We start from the raw sequence: 17,406 nt of genomic DNA, 5'->3' as shown, positions 1-17,406 counted from the left end.
TCCCAGACCCCAGAAAGGGTCTCTGGGATTCCCAGGAGTCCAGGAATCACACTTTAATATGCATGCTATAGGGAAATTAGAAATCCATTAGACTGCAAATCAAGCAAAGCTAAGCAAAGCAAAGGCAACATTCTGAAATGCTTCATGGCAGGGTGGGGCAGGGGGAGACTACTCTCTCAATTCTTTCCAGCTGTATTACTGCCTTCTGTCATTCTACACTGTATCAAATAGGACTGAAAATTACCATCTCAAACCCTCCTGCAGTAACTTGATAGGAATGGAATAACTTAGCACACAATTCAAACCTCAGATGTTACTGAGTTCATCTTTTATTTTTTCATCTACAGACCTATCTTTCCCAACTTCCTCAAGGTCACCAAGCAGAAATCACGTGTAGCTGGTCCTGAGCCATGGGCAAAATTGGCTACACGTTCAGTCTTTGGGGTAAGAGTTGTCTTTGGCTTTCTATTCTATTTCTACCCCTTAACTGTAACCAAGAAACTAGAATAGGAATGGAGAGAATCTGGGTAGGGGGAAGCAGAACAAAGGGAATAAGAAACAAACTTGTATTTTGCCCCTTGACTCTTAAGAAACAGGAACTAGATTATTTGTTTAATCATTTTTAAAAGAGAATATAAATAATGCTACTTTTGTTGGTGCTGCTGTGTGTGTGTGTGTGTGTGTATACCCTGCCAGCTTTCCTCTGGTGAATTTAGTCCTGACTCACTGTTCATAATGAGTAGACCCACAAACCAAGCCATGGAATGTTGAGACCAGATTGTAAGTACAATTTCATTTACTCAATAAAAGATGTTGAATAAGGCTATTCATTCGACACTGTGTCGCTGTACTATATATTTACACGTGTAACATTACATTTACATATGGCTTGGATAATACAATACAGTACCTTTTTCCTTTAACATTGACAGATGATAGCATTTAATTAATCAAACACTCCACTCTGAAGAACTGAATAACACATATTTGAGAAGCTTCACTCCAATAGTTTTCTACCTTAAAACACAATTGTTAATTGTATTGCTGAAAAAGAAAAGAAAAACCCTCTCACCTTCTTCGGCTGGATAAGGTTTCTTCATGTTCTACATGAGCTACTTTTAATACTTTCTTGTCAATAAACAGATCTTCAGGATAATAAGCAGATCTATATTGGCGTTGTTGAGAATGGGCACATAATTTGCCAATCTGAAAAAAAGAAATGCAATATAATCATACGATCCTTTCATGGATATAATAGTAGAAACAAATTCTAAAACAGTTTCTTCCCCCAATTTCATTTTAAAAAGCAGAACAAGACTATTATTAGAGTTAAAAAGTTGCTAAGTTCTTAAGGTCGAGAACCACTGGAGGAAAGAAAGGCTGAAGACTGGGGAAGCATTCTGAACACAACCTATTCAGAGATTTCCTAAGATGAAAAATACTTTTTTTCCTATAGTGAAGTGGACATTTGAGAGGATCCTACATACAGTCCTCCTGCTATTGATACCTTTCAATGGCACTTGTGTTTACATGTATGAAGGAGTTCACAAAAGAGAATTGCAAAGTTTAGGAAGAACTGGTACAGGAGAGGGGTTGTGAGTACTGTGTAGAATAACCTGTTAATAAACAAACAAACAAACAAAAAAACAAAAAAACCTCTTTCCGTGCACGATCGTTCTATTCTTATAAACATTTCATTATATGACTCAAGCTAAGGTATTCTGGAAAATGTCACCATGGTTCCTCATCTGTCTTTCCTAAAACTCCCCAAGGGACGAAGGCAAGTCAATCAATCAATACCCCTTGTCATCAGCTGTGAATCACATAGCACTAGGTCCAGTACTGAGAGTATTAAAGAATACAGGTGCTCAAGAGCCTACCTCCTTTCATTTCTTCCCCTATTCCCTCCCCCTTTTATACTCATACAGCGATGGTTTTTAAAAATGGCATAAGCTTCCTTGTTTAGCTCCATTCTAACTGATTTCTTTGGTTAAATTATTCACCAATCTGCTTTTTTTTTTTTTTACTTTAAAAGAAAGGCCTAGGGGCTGTTGCTGTGGCGTAGCAGGTAAAGCCGCCACCTGCGTGCCGGCATCCTCTATGGACACCGGTTTGAGTCCCAGCTGCTACACTTCCAATCCAGCTCTCTGCTATGGCCTGGGAAAGTAGGAGATGGCCCAAGTCCTTGGGCCCCTGCACCCACGTGGGAGACCCAGAAGAAGCTCCTGGCTTCAGACTGGCGTAGCTCCAACTGTTACAGCCAATTGAGTGAACCAGCGGATGGAAGACCTTTTGCTCGCTTTCTGCCTCTCCTCTCTCTGTGTAGCTGACTTTCAAATGAATAAATAAAACTTTGAAAAAGGCCTAAATGAACTTGCATATAAGGGAGTATGAATATTAACATTCTCATAAGTCTCCCTTGTGCCAGATAAATAGCACCCCCATTTCATAGATGAGGAAATTGAGGCTCAGGTAGAGTATGCCACTTGCCCAAGGCAAACAGACAGTAGATTCACTTGTTTGACTATGAAGTCATTTGTCTGACTTCAAAGCTTAACCATTACAGCCTCCCTACAAGAGGATGCTTACTTTCCATTTGCTTACATGGTTCTACATTGTTGGGAGAAAAAAAGAGTACTTGGTCTTCAAAAATATACAACCAGCCAAAATAGCCAGGGTGAATATATAGATTGCAAACTTCCAGGAAAAATATTAGCAATATATTGTGAAGACAAAGGTTGTATCTTTGTCACTTTTGTACCTGCATTGAACTCTGAGGCAGTGCTAAGTGACTTAAGGGAAGCAAAACGAAGTAATCTCCTATTATCAGGCTGAGCACACTACTGTACTGAGAAGCCATGGGCTCTGTGTGGTAATCTGAGCTTCTAGATTTCTCAAGACTGTCCTGATAGCATTTATTAAGTTATTTAAGCATATATAACAGCATAAAAGTTTGTATGTCTTTGAGAAGCTATCCATATCAAGTTAGAAAACACCCAGAAGCAGCAGTAACATCACCTCCATATATAAAAGACAGTATCTACAGTTTGGGGTTTAGACTAGCTATTCTCAATAGTTTATCCTAATGGAGCTGAAATAAAAGCTGCAGACTCTTGAAAATATTCCATTTGGCCTTGTAATGTGTGATATTTAATTTTTCAGGTGTGTTCATGACTTGTGCCAATATCAAGTTCAAATGAAGAATCTGCATTCTCTGAATATGCCCCAGGTGGTAGCAGTCAGTAGGGTGTTCTAGGCTAGGGGCTGCCAGGCTGGACTAGACAGTTAAGTTCCAGTCACTTCCAAAGCACATGATACAGATTCGAATAACTGAGGGCACCCTGCACATAATAACCTTATAGCCATAGACATACACCCTTTCAGTTGACTAAACTACAGGTGGGATTTCATGGAACAAAACCTTGATTTTTGTTGCATAAATATCTATTGGTCCATGAATATCCATCTGCCTGAGAGTCCATTTCACCAGGATCAAAGTATTTCTTAACCAATTCAGGAGCACAGGACACCTTCTGTTGACCTAAGCTATTCCATATCCAGGACCAAGATGAAATCTTTCACAGTAACTTGTCTACTTGCAACCCATAGCTGTGAAATCTCTGTCCCCACTGAGAGTCAGCCCTTTGTGTCACTGAATACTAATTGGGTCTTGGCAAGACTTTAATGTTTTTAAGTGTTCCCCACCAAACTGGAAAGGGGTGCAGCTGAGGCAAAAGAAAGAAGGTTCAGAATAAATTAGAATGTACCCAGTCTTCAGCCTGGCCTTTCTTCCCAAGTCACCCTATGAGGCATTCTCTAGCAGACCTCTGAAAGTCCTGTGTGAGGTAAGGAGCAAACAACAGTGTGCAGCCGATAACCGCCACATCTTATCAGACAGGCTGCCTCTTCTTCCGCAAGTACCACGGAGCACATTCCTCTCATACACAAAGTGTTTTGTCCGATGTATCCCCCCTTCAGGCCCTTCTCTCCACGTCTTTCACCCCCACACTGTGTGGGCTGTAGGTGAATTTTATGAGCTTAGTTTGAAAAGTGGACACTGAAAGAAAGCAGGATTCACAAATTCACATTAAAGAGATCCTTTCAGTTTCACACTTGAGAAACATCAGACTACACTGGGAGACCCGAGTCTTACTCTTCAGCTGCACTTGCTAAAGAAGCCACTCTTCCAAGTGGCATTTTAGAAATCAGAAGCCTTCCCAGGAGTCTTAAACTCTTAAATACGAAGTGCAACACAATCTCCTTTCACTGACTAATGTAGTGCCTAGTCAAGAATATCGCCACCTTTAAATTTGACTACTTGGAGCAAATTTAATGGGTAGGGGAGGGTCTCTATCAAAAGACATGCACTATAAAACCTTTTTGTTTTCCATCACCCATAACTCCTGATGGTGCCTTTATTTATGTGCCAGAACCTGCGATGGGGAAAGCAATTGTTCTCTGAAGTGTTACAAGTCCTGACACATAAGAAGCCATGGTCTCTGGCCATACACAGGCTGGTGAGTCATTCTAGTAACCTGGGCACCATTCCTTTGTACTAGGGTCTAGAAGCACTGTCTCTGCACATACATGAGGCAGACACACTTCTGGGGCTTGCCAAGACATGGCGAAGAGCACAGTAGGCTGGGCATCAGGGGAACTAGTTGAGAACTGCACTCCTGCCTCTCACCCACAGGAGGACTTGATTTTGACCTCAAGTCACAGCTTCACCTCACCTGTAACTGTAGCCTTAAGAAAGGGAGAATCCATGACATTTGAAGTGCCATCATGTACTCTAGGTTTCCTTGAGACAAAAAGGTGAAAGTTACTTCCCAAGTAGGGTATGTTACTTTAGGGGAAGCAAATTTCACTTTCCTCACCTATTGTTAGGTTCATGGCAGAGATATCTATAATAACACAGATTAGAAAGGAAAAAGCCTCCAAATATGATTAAGGTAACTTTTACGTGATGGGGGAGCTTTCAGAAATGGAGATCCAAAGAAACAGGGGAACCTGTATAATTTTATGCTCAGTTTTTTTGAAGATAGGGATAGTTATAGAGAAGTATGAATGGGCAAACGGGTTCTGACCTGATGGTAACACACAGTGAGGGTGCTTAGCAATGCCTGCTTGTTTACATTTTCTGTATCCCTGGTTCTTTGGAATAAGGATTTTTCTTTTATCCAGGTATGTGTATGTGTCTTTCACATGAGGGTCTTAAGACCTGCTTTAGGGCAGGGTCAGGATTTAGGGCCTGTACCAGGAGAGAAGGGGTAAGAGGAAGGTGCGAGTGATCTTCCTGCTTCTGCAGTTTTCTTAAATGTTAAGTTGCCATATTGTGGGGTGGCACATAATGAAGCTCATCATTACCAAAGATTTTGAACCCCTGCAAAGCATTTGTTGTGATGCAATTACCACCTGTACCCCATAGTTGATAGTCAAGGAATGCAGATACTCCATTGGTTCAAATCTAACTGTATTCCTTCCCAGGGCCTCACTGGCTGTTGTTTCTTAGAACTCTCAAGTAACTTAAAATGCACACCTGATCATTCACTTTGGGTGACTGAGCAGAGAAAATCTTTATTGTGCAGTTCTTGACAATCCCATTACTGCACATTTGTAACACAATACCTTACTCCAGTCTAGAGCTTCACATACAACCTCTATATCCATTCTGCCTTCCCTCTACCAAGTCCTATGACAACCCTCTGAGGTATGTAGAGCAGATATTAACCCCACTTTGGAGATAAGGAAACTGAGGCTCACAAGGGTTTGAAAAACATAAACAAGGTCACAATGTTAGTAAATGGCAGAACTTGGACTTGAACACTTTGTCTAACTCCAAAACTCATGTTTTTGTTTTCTGTTCACCCATCCCCAAGTACCTGCCATGGATTTCTGCCAACAGCACATTTGCTGGTATTTCCCAGTAATTGGATGGGACCCAGGTCTGTAAGCCTGTGAACATCCCACCCACTAGAGAACAGTGATGATGAAAAATTTAAAAAAAAATACTCCAAATAAAGGTTAAAGTTATTCAAGACAAACAAAAATGTAACATCTAAATTTAACCTGGGCTTTATGCAGTATTTCTAATAGCTGTGAGGCAATAGTGGAATGATGAAAACTCTTTGGCCTACCAGGTAAGAGTCATTTAATAACCATAGTAAAACACTGGATTTCAAGTCCTATGGGACAGGCAGCTCCTAAATTGGTCCAGACTTTTGCTTGCTGTTTGCAAGACATCCCTGAACCCTGACAACTGAATTCAGAGTCTTAGGTCAGCTACAAAATCCACAATGACTATGGTTTAACTCAGGTCTAATCTGATATCTGATTTTACAATATCTTTTATAGCTTCCCCCTCAAATGGAGATTCCAGGTTAATCCTATGGCTATAAAACTGCAACAGATTCAAGCCTTTAGCTGCGTTAGCTCAAAAGGTTAGAAGATGGTTGTGTGGGAGGGTACAACTACATTAAAGTGTATCTTTGGCTTTCTCCTACTCCTTTTTCCTTTAAAATTTTAACTTTTGATTAACATTTCCATTTTCCTTTTCTTTATGTTTGAAGGCTACTACCTCCTCCCTTGCAGTTTTTTTTTAAATCTCTCTCCCCTTAGCTAACTCTATCAGATCTATTTTGTTGATGAATGGAATACCTTACAGGAAATATGTAAGAGGGTGTGTGTGTGTGTGTGTGTGTATTTGAAGCAGGGAAGTGTGGGGGAGGTAGAATATTTTAAGTTAAATAACCCACATAAAAGGAGGAGTATCAGGGAAGAGGAAGAAGGAAAAGGAGAGGGAGATGTAGAAACAAAGTGTAAATGTTCCCATGAGTGCGTCAGTAGCTCACAAATAGCAAGGAATCTATCACACTTGTCTGCTGTCCAGCTGAACTGTACTCAGAGATCAGCATTATTCCCCTTAAGAGCTGTACCTGGGGCCACCAAGACAAGGCCCTCTTGAGTACTTTATCAACTTTATTTAATTACAGAATAGTATTTCTGCTAGAACTCAACTGATTACTGTGGTCCCAAAGAGTGCTTTTTTTTAAGAAATAATGCTAAATGGTATTCATTTAGTCTTTGATCATCAATGGATTCACCAGAACCTTGAAGAATAAAAAATAAAACTTCCTCTCGGATTATGCCATTTAAATACCAATTCTGATGCCCTGGTCCAGTCTGGATGAGTTTTCCCTGGGCATTTGTTTAGGGTACCTTGGGACTGGGAGCGGAATATGGTGGGAATTCCGTAAGTTACCAGTTAAAATAATGATCTTCATTCTGTTGAACCACTTATTATACCGTTGTGCAATTTCGTTTAATTAAATCTTAAAAGTTTTAAAACAAAATATATATTGAAATTATATGATATACAACATAAACTTTTTAATAGTAGTAACCATGCCCATTAAACAATTCTACAGGTATAATAAAAATGCTAATATATGTTAATGTTTAGTCTGTGGTTAATGTTTTGTCTTGTTAATTTCCCCAGGGCTTTTATTACTGATTTAAATCTGCCACACTACTCAACTGATTGCATTGCTTCCACAAACTGCATGGAAGTAGCTCAAATGAATACTGATTAACAGAAATGAACAAACATTTGGCTAAGCAAACCATTCTTATTATATGCTTGTAATCATTACATACATTTTCTTAGAATGAGATGGGCATGGTAGGCATTTTCTACTAATTTTTCCTACAGGAAATATGCATGTGAACGTTAATTTGTAGCCTTGAACTTCAGGAAGCACATCATTATTAATTAACTATTGATTGATCTGGATATAGAACACAGAGGATAATGAACAGACCTGGTGACAACGTAAGCAGTTTTTTTTCTCACCCCACAGACATTTTGCTGTGACTCCTGATTAATTGCTTGACCACTGAAATAAAAGCTCACTAATAATCTGTAACGTATTAGGAATCGAGCTACTTTAAGAAATCAGCTGCTGTTATTTACACATTTCATACAAGTCGGCTCTTGGCGAATTGGGATCCAAGAAAAGGCTAGCAATGTCCTGCAGGCCAGTGTCTGGCATTACAGTAAAAAGCTTAGAGAATCTGGAGTCAGGAGATGCAGGTTCCAGGCGCAGGTCATCCGCTTACCATCTCAGTAACTCTAGACACATTATTTAATTTCATTGAAACTCAGCTGCAGTCTGAGGATCAAATCAAAGGTTGAGTGTAATGTCTCCTCCATCCACCTACAAATCTGACTCATTCATTCTTTTCAAGTCCAGGCGGCTTATTTTCTGCAACCTGCTTTGTGTGTCAGAATCCTGACTCTGCTTGTCAGATACAAAGGTGTAATTTACAGAAGAGTTCTTTAATTTGGGACTTCTGGAAGACAGTAAAAGAACTTTTTTTTTTTTTTGACAGAGTGGATAGTAAGAGAGAGAGAGAGAGAGAAAGAGAAAGGTCTTCCTTTTTGCCGTTGGTTCACCCTCCAACGGCCGCTGCGGCCGGCGCATCACGCTGATCTGAAGCCAGGAGCCAGGTGCTTCTCCTGGTCTCCCATGGGGTGCAGGGCCCAAGCACTTGGGCCATCCTCCACTGCTTTCCCGGGCCATAGCAGAGAGCTGGCCTGGAAGAGGGGCAACCGGGATAGAATCTGGTGCCCCAACCGGGACTAGAACCCGGTGTGCCAGCGCCGCAAGGTGGAGGATTAGCCTGTTAAGCCACGGCACCGGCCAGTAAAAGAACTTGATGAGCCTGGGTCTCGACTTGGAACCAGAGAGAGAGTTTGCCTCTATCTGATAGTCACACAGTCTGGGCTGTTCTGCTGTGGGATATCTTGAAGATTCTCTTCTGTTCTTCTGACTCTGAATCATGGATTAGCAGTACAGTACGTGGTTTCCGTTACCTTCCTGTGTCTCTAACCAACACATTTGTGTCTGCTGGGGCTGATTGCTGTGGGGATGGCACATAGGTTTTCAACGCTGCTTCTGTTGAAGAGACTTGCTTTTTCCCTAATTCATATCTACACAAATGGAATCTGAGCTGAAAATAGAATCCTGCATGCATGCCTAACACTTCTGATGCAGTCCCAAACCCTATCCAGCACCAGGAGACAAAGACATTATTGTTTAATCATATATGATCAATACTGTGTGAATTAAAAGAGAACTTTAAGTACTCAGTAAGTTCAATTCTGAATTTAAAGACCATCCCCCAAATTTGCTCATCTCCTTGTGTTGCCTGTCCCAGTGGGGAAAAAAATTACCACCTACTCACTTGCTCAACCTAGAAAAAAACAAAGCATTTCCATTGTTTTTTCCTTCTCTCTCCTCCCTACATCCAGATACTACATCTTGTTTCCTGTCTCTTAGAAATAACTTTTTTTAGGCCGGCGCCATAGCTCAATAGGCTAATCCTCCGCCTTGCAGCACCGGCACACCGGGTTCTAGTCCCGGTTGGGGCGCCGGATTCTGTCCTGGTTGCCCCTCTTCCAGGCCAGCTCTCTGCTATGGCCCAGGAGTGCAGTGGAGGATGGCCCAAGTGCTTGGGCCCTGCACCCCATGGGAGACCAAGAGAAGCACCTGGCTCCTGGCTTCAGATCAGTGCGGTGCGCCAGCAGCAGCGCGTCGGCCACGGCGGCCATTGGAGGGTGAACCAACGGCAAAGGAAGACCTTTCTCTCTGTCTCTCTGTCTCTCTGACTATCCACTTTGCCTGTCAAAAAAAATAATAAATAACTTTTTTTTACACACACACATTTTTCTGTCTTCAGGTACAGGACGTTTTTCTTTTTTAAAAAAGATTTATTTTATTTATTTGAAAGAGTTAGAGAGAGGTGGAGACAGAGAGAGGGGTCTTCCATACACTGGTTCACTCCCCAGATGGCTGCAATGGCCAGAGCTGTGCCAATTTGAAGCCAGGAGCCAGGAGTTTCTTCCCAGTCTCCCACACAGGTGCAGGGGCCCAAGGACTTCGGCCATCCTCTATTGCTTTCCCAGGACACAGCAGAGAGCTGGATCGGAAGCGGAGCAGCTGGAACCAGAACCAGCGGCCATATGGGATACCAACGCTTAAGGCTAGGGCTTTAACCCGTTGCGCCATAGCACTGGCCCCACAGGATGTTTTTCAAACTGTGATGTGTGTACAAATCATCTATGAACCTTTTTCACATAGATCCACAGCTGGTAGATCTAGAGTGAGGTCTGGGATGAGTAGTAAGGACCTCGTGCAGTGATTCTCAAAGTCTGGCCCCAAAACAAGCAACATCACACATCTGGGCACTTGTTAGAAATGCAAATTGAGGGGCTTGACTTGAAGGAAACCTATTGAACCAGAAATTCTGAGAGTGCAGCCTGCTATATGTGTTTTAAAAGCTCTCCCTGAGATTCTGATACATACTCAAGTTGAAGAACCACTGTGACATAGACCATTCCCAGTCTCTCTTAATTAGTTCCCCAAGCTCCAATTTTGACATGCTTAATCCATCCTTTACACACTTTTCTGAGACCCTCTTCAGAGGTCCTAAGGTCAAACCTATTTTCATTATAATTTTAAAACTGTATTTACCCTTCTTATTCTCTCACAAGCATACAGAGGAATTTTCCAGTGGCAAAATGACGTAAAATGACAGCATTGTTTTGAAATATGAGTTAATGATTCTAGAATGTCCTAAAGTAGCAGGTTTAAGGTATAGATATGAATTTTTTGGAGGCTAACTTAATTTGTATTGAGAACTTAGTGTTCTTATTGGCTATTTACGAAACACCTACAATAATCTTTATAACCTCTTATGTGGCATAACAAATTGCTATTTTGAAATCCAGAACTCTTGTGTCCATGTGAAGATAGAAGATGTGAATGAATACAATTTGTAGTCTTATTTTTCAATACTTTAAAATATTGTCTGAAAAACTGCTTAAAATTAATAATTATTAGAGATTTTGTATTTATTATATAAGATAAAATTACTTTATAACTTATTTTTCTGATCTATAAGAATGGACAGGTGGGTGGTTCACTTGCTCAACTGACAGCCGCAATGTCTAGATCTAAAGATGCTAAAAAGGTGTGGTGTGAGACTGACTTATAAATGAGTTCTCATGCAATAAAGGTATCTAGTTTGTAGATTAGAATTGTAATTAAGAAAGAAAAATATGACAAAAGTTATCTTTTCCATGACCTCATTAATACAAATTATCTTATTGTGTCTGACAAAATGAAACTTTTAAGAGTAGTATTGTAGCTGGTGCTGTGGCATAGCGGGTAATGCTACTGCCTGTGATGCCGGCATCCCAGATTGGCACCGGTTCGAGTCCTGGCTGTTCCACTTCCAGTCCAGCTCCCTGTTAGTGGCCTGGCAAAGCAGTGGAAGATGGTCCAGTGCTTGGGCCCCTGCCTTCAGCCTGGCCCAGCTCTGGCCATTGTGGCCACATGCATAGTGAGCCAGCAGATGGAAGATCTCTCTGTCTCTCCTTCTCTATATATAACTCTTTCAAATAAATAAATAAATCTTAAAAATAATTTAATACTTAATGAGCAAAATTTTACGTAGCAGTTATTTTTATTCTAGCTTTTTTGAGGTATCACCGACAAACAGATAAACACTGAACATATTTACTAGGCACAATGTGATGATTTGAGATGTATTCGCACACACACGGTGACATGATTGCCGCCAAGCAGCCCATTAAGCTTTCCACGTGTTTGGTGGAGAACGTTCACGATCCACCCTCTTACAGAACCTCAAGTCTACAGAGCAGTATTGTCAACTCTGGTCACCACCCTGGACCTCAGACCGCCGGGCAGCGAATCTGTTTAAAGGCCAAAGAGAACGTCTAACGGAACAAAAATCCACAGTGAGGCTAACTCACACGCATCCCTCAGGGCCTCTAGGAAACCTCTCTTCTGAACACTGGCCCTCACCAGCGTCCTGCTGAAAGGTGCTTTCTCTTGACACAATATGTTGTGGCCACATGGGAAGTAAACCAGTTGGTAGAAGAGAGAGGGATTTCTTTCTCTCTCTCTCTTTCAAGTAAATAAATGTATATTTTTATTTTTAAATATTTATTATTTGAAAGGCAGAAGTACAGAGAGAGAAGAAGAAAAAGAGATCTTCCATCTGCTGGTTCACTCTCCAAATCACCACAATGGCCGTTGTGGGGCCAGGCTGAAGCCAGGAGCTAGGAGCTTCCTCCCAGTTTCCCACATGGGTGCAGAGGCCAAGGAATTGGGCCATCTCCTGCAGCTTTCCTAGGCGCATTAACAGGGAGCTTGATCAGAAGCAGAGTAGCTGGGACTCGAACCAAAACCCATATGGGATGCCAGCACTGCAGTTGGAGGCTTAACGTTCTATGCTACAGCACTGGCCCCATAAATATATATTTTTAAAAAAGAATAGTACTGGGGCTGGTACTGTGGCACAGAGGGTAAAACTACCACCTGTGGTGCAGGCATTCCATATAGGCCCTTGGTTCCTGTCCCAGCTGCTCCGCTTTCAATCCAGCTCTCTGCTAATGGTCTGGGAGAGCAGCGGAGGATAGCCCAAGCCCTTGGGCCCCTGCACCACGTGGTAGTCTCAGCTCGGAAGAAGCTCCGGGCTTCTGGATTCGGATCAGCCCAGCTCCGGCCGTTGTGACCATTTAGGGAGTGAACCAGTGAATGAAAGATCTCTGTTTCTGTCTCTCACTTGGCCTCTCTCTAACTCTGCCTTTTAAATAAAATAAATAAATCTTTTTAAAAAAAGAATAGTATTACAGAATGAGTTAGGTTGTAGAATCATTTTGAAATCAATCAGAATGTAAGGAAAATGCAATTAAATATTGAAAGTAAATGTTATGAGCACTATAAAACTCAATATTAGGTGTTACAGCTTTTCAAAATAGAAATGAAAAATCCACTGAAACATACTTAGGGTAATTTATTGCATTATATCACCCAGAAAAGTATGCATGATAGTGAAGAAATTTTAGAGGTGACATTATCAAATGCATGCTGGATGAAAAGTAGATGAATTCATGCCATCTTCTAAGGAGAGTGAAACTAACTCATTTAATTAAAGGGTTAGCTGCAAACATGTAGTTAACATCACCTCTGATGACTTTTTTTTTTTGCCTTCTAAATGGACAAATCTACAGACATGGGCTGAAATTGATACCTTGGTTACATTCATCTAGTATCAGCACTAATTAATCATCTAAGATCTATTATGTGAAACCTGGAGGAAAAACACAAGTGGTGCTGAGCTATTCAAAGTGTTAAATAATGTTGAAATTCATGGATTCTCCTCAACCAAATGTGATGACGTTTGCAATAACAGTTCAAAAGTTACAATGGATAAAATTGTGGGCAGCTTATTATGAATCAGTGCAGAGACACCAAACTGCTATAATAATCATTGTCTTTTCATTGCCAAGAGCTCAGATTTCTTTAGAAAGCGAATTTCATTGAAGAACGCACTCGAAGAGGCAATAAAATTAATTTTTATTAAATCTTGACCCTTTGCTATAGGTCTTTTTAATATTATATGTGATGAAATGGGAAGTGTGCATGAAGTACTTCTGCTACAGGTTCAAGTATAATGTTCATCTAGAGGAAAAGTACATGTGTGATTGAGTAATGAAGTGAAGTAGACACTTTTTTTCACGAAACACTATTTATACTTGAAAAAAAAAAAAGACTGACAATTTTATTCAAACTTGAGTGTTTGGAAAGGCATTTTCTCAGAAATGAACAAAGTGACCCATTACTTTCCTTGAGGAATGTAACTGCTACTGTTCGCAGTCAATGATCAAATTTGCACTTTCAAGCAAAAATGAGACTCGAGAAGAACTTGTTACTTCTGCTATGAAGCCTGACAGCTTCCCAATGTATAAAGGCTTTTCTGGTGAGAAAAGCAGTGGTACTCAGGAACACAATATTCTGATGCTGTATAATGAAGTATGTAGCTATCTGGAGGATCTGCATGACTCAGTGAGCCAGTATTTTTCAAACATTCAATGCATCATGACTCAAGAGTCAGACAATGGTTAAAGATTCACACAAAATACAATATAGATTTTAAAGTAACACGGCAGAAAATGAAAAGTTAAAATGACATATGTAGCTTCCGTATTGTAACCAACCTTTAAGGAAATATCACTTTTCTTATGTTTCTCTAGGAGCAAGGAAAATTATCCTTAATTATCTGAAAAGAGTAATAAAATACTGCTTATCCAACTGTACACTCATATCTGTCAGAGGCTGAATTTTCCTCAGTCAAACCAGATGGAGTGTAGACGCAGATACGAGAATCCAGCTGTCTACTATTAAATCAGAAATTAGAGATTTGCAAAAATGGGAAATAATGTGGTTCTTCCCAGTGTTTTTCAAAAAACATATCTACTATTTTAGAAAATATATGTGGGCAACTGATAACTTTGTTATTTTTAAATTAGTGAATAATTTGAAATCCTGTTTTAGTTTCTAACTAAAGAAATAAACATAGATCATATATAGTGTTTTTTTTTAAAAAAAAGATTTATTTTATTTGAAAGAGACTGAGTGACAAAGAGGGAGAGACATCTGGTGCTAGGCCAGACCAAAGGTAGGAGCCAGGAACTCCATTTGGGTTTCTCACATAGTGGGCAGGGACCCAAGCACTTGAGCCATCATCCTCTGCCTCCCAGGCACGTTAGCAGGAAATTGGATTGGAAGCATGGAGTAGCCAGGACTCAAAGCAGGCACCTCAATATGGAATTCAGGCATCCCAGCAGTAGATTGCCCCCATTCCTTTATAGTTTTTAAGAATCTAAAAGTGTCCTGATACCATAATCTCTGTTCTATACTAACATGAAGAATAATCTGAAAATAATTTATAAGCAAAGTAGAAATAAATTATTGATAAATAAAACATTATTTATGAATAAAAATTTATTGATTCATCACCTAACATGTCGAATGGCATTTGTTTTTAAGTGCTGGAGACATTACAAATATAATTTTACTGTTTAGGTTAAAACTCCTCTGTAGTCTCCCATGGAACTTGGGGTAAAATATACATGGGAGTAGCTCAAAATGTTCATGGAAAACAAATTAAAGATTTTAATTTTGGTGAAAAAATTTTGAAATCCACACATACTGTCTTCATGATATGCACTGCCATGAACTTCTTTGAAGACTACTTTTATATAATTTCAAAACCAACTTATATTTTAATTACATTTTTTCTGTAAAATTTTTATACCCCATAAATGAACAAAGACTACAGTGGCAATATAAGACAAAAAACATAGGCTATCTAGAACTAATTCAGAAAAGTCATTAAACAAGTAACAACTACCATCGCAATAACAAAACTCAGCAAAAATAAAGCCTGGGGAAAGGGGAGATCTGACTTCCAGATGTGTCACATTGTATTAATTAAATATCTAGTGTTTTTTAAAGTATTTATTGGGGAGGGAGCACTGTGGCATAGTGAGTTAAGCCACCATTTGGGATGCCCACGTCTCATAATGTAGTGCCAGTTCAAGTCCCAGATACCCTGCTTCTGATCAAGCTCCCTGCTGATACATCTGTGAAGCAGCAGATGATGCTTCAAATATTTGAGCCCCTAAAACCCACATGGGAGACCTGGACTGAGTTCTGGGCTCCTGCCTTCAGCCTGGACCAGCTTAGGCTGTTGTAGCCATTTGAGGAGTGAACCAGAGGATGGAAGACTTCTTTCTATCTGTTTGTCTGTCTCTGTCTGTCTGTCTGTCTCTCTCTCCATCTCACTGTACCTTTCAAACAAATAAATATTTTGTAAAATGTGTATTTTCTCAATCACTTATTTAGGAGGGAGGGAGGAAGAGAGAGAGAGAGAAACAGAAAGAGACAGATGTACATACAGAGGAAGATAGATCCCATCTGTTGCTTTATTTCTCAAATGCCCACAGTGGGCAGGACTACACTGGTCTGACACCAGGAACCAGGAACACAATCCAGGGCTCCCATATAAATGGCAGGGATCCATTCAATTGAGGTATCACCACTGATTCCTAGGGTCTGACTTAGCAGGAGGCTTGAATCAGGAGCAGAACTGTGTAGTGAACCCAGGCATTCTGATACGGTACATGGCCGTCTTAACCACTAGGCTAAATGCCTGCCCCTAAATATCTAGTTTTTGACAAAAAGTTATGAGAGATGCAAAGAAACAATAAATCATGGTCCATATATGGGGGGGGGGGATCCATTAAGATACTGTCCCTGAAGAAGCCTAGACTTTGAATTTATTAAACAAGTATTTAAAATCACCAATCTTAAATACATTCAAACAGTTAAGGGAAATAATGCCTAAAGAACTAAGGAAAAAGTTAGAAAATTATGTCTTGTCAAATAGAGAATACAGACAGAAACATTAATTATTTAAAAGAAAAATCAAACAGGAAGCTGGTTCTGTGGCATAGTGGGTAAAGCTGCTGCCTGTGATGCCAGCATCCCATGAGTGCTAGTTTGTGTCCAGCTGTTCCACTTCTGATCCAGCTCCCTGTTAATAGCCTGGGGAAGCAGTGGAACATGGCCCAAGTGATTGGGCCCCTGGACCCATGTGGGAGACCCGAATGAAGCTCCTGGCTTTGGCTTGGTCATTGAGGTCATATGGATAATGAACCAGAGGATGGAAGAGAGACTTTGCTTTCTCTCTCGCTCTCCCTGACTCTTTCAATTAAATAAACAATAAAAAAAAGCCAAAGAGAAATTCTGGAATTAGAAATTATGATCACTGAAATGAAAAATTACCTAGAGCTGCTCAATAGCAAATCTAAGTAGGCAAAAAAATCATCATGCTTGAAGTGTAGTTGATTTATATTATTCTATCTGAAGGAGGAAAAGAAAAAATAATAAATAAAAACGACCAGTGCCTCAGAATCCTGTGGAACACTCTCAAGAGTACCGACAGACATACAGTGGAAGTTCAGATAGAGAAGAGGAAAATAAAGGAACATAAAGATATTTAAAGAAACATGGGGTGGACATTGCAGCAAAGCGGGTTAAGCCACTGCTTGGGATACCCACATCCTATATTGGAGTGCCTGGGATGTTTTTAATCCAGCTTCCTGCTAATGCACACCCTATGAGAAGGTGGCAGATGATGGCCCAAGTAGTTGAGCTCCTGCCATCCATGCAAAAAACCCAGGTGGAGTTCCAGGCTCCTAGCACCAGCTGTTGGGGGGATTTGGGGAGTCAATCAACAGATAGAAAGTCTCTGTCTCTGTCACTCTGCCTTTCAAATAAACAAATATTTTTAAAAAGAATTTTTGAAGAAACAATGTCTGAAAAGTTCCCCAATTCAATGTAAAACTTAATTGTCACATCTAAGAAGTCTAACTTGAAGTAGGACAAACTCAAAGAGAAACACAGTGAACACGTAATTATCAAACTGTTAAAAGAAAAAGACAAAGAGACTCTTGAAAGCAGCAAGAGA

General features: G+C 40.2%; 1 protein-coding gene across 1 annotated transcript in view; it reads right to left on the bottom strand.

Moving 5' to 3' along the window:
* The window catches only part of GPC3 (glypican 3), a 454,515-nt gene that overhangs the window by 165,574 nt on the left and 271,535 nt on the right, over window positions 1-17,406 (bottom strand). The window contains exon 4 of the mRNA XM_062183209.1: window positions 1,073-1,206. Within this exon, the coding sequence (XP_062039193.1) occupies window positions 1,073-1,206 (134 nt within the window). The remainder of the gene's footprint in view (window positions 1-1,072; window positions 1,207-17,406) is intronic.

This window comes from Lepus europaeus, chromosome X, assembly GCF_033115175.1.
Source record: "Lepus europaeus isolate LE1 chromosome X, mLepTim1.pri, whole genome shotgun sequence".
NCBI lineage: Eukaryota > Metazoa > Chordata > Mammalia > Lagomorpha > Leporidae > Lepus > Lepus europaeus.
This window is presented reverse-complemented; position numbering and strand designations above follow the sequence as displayed.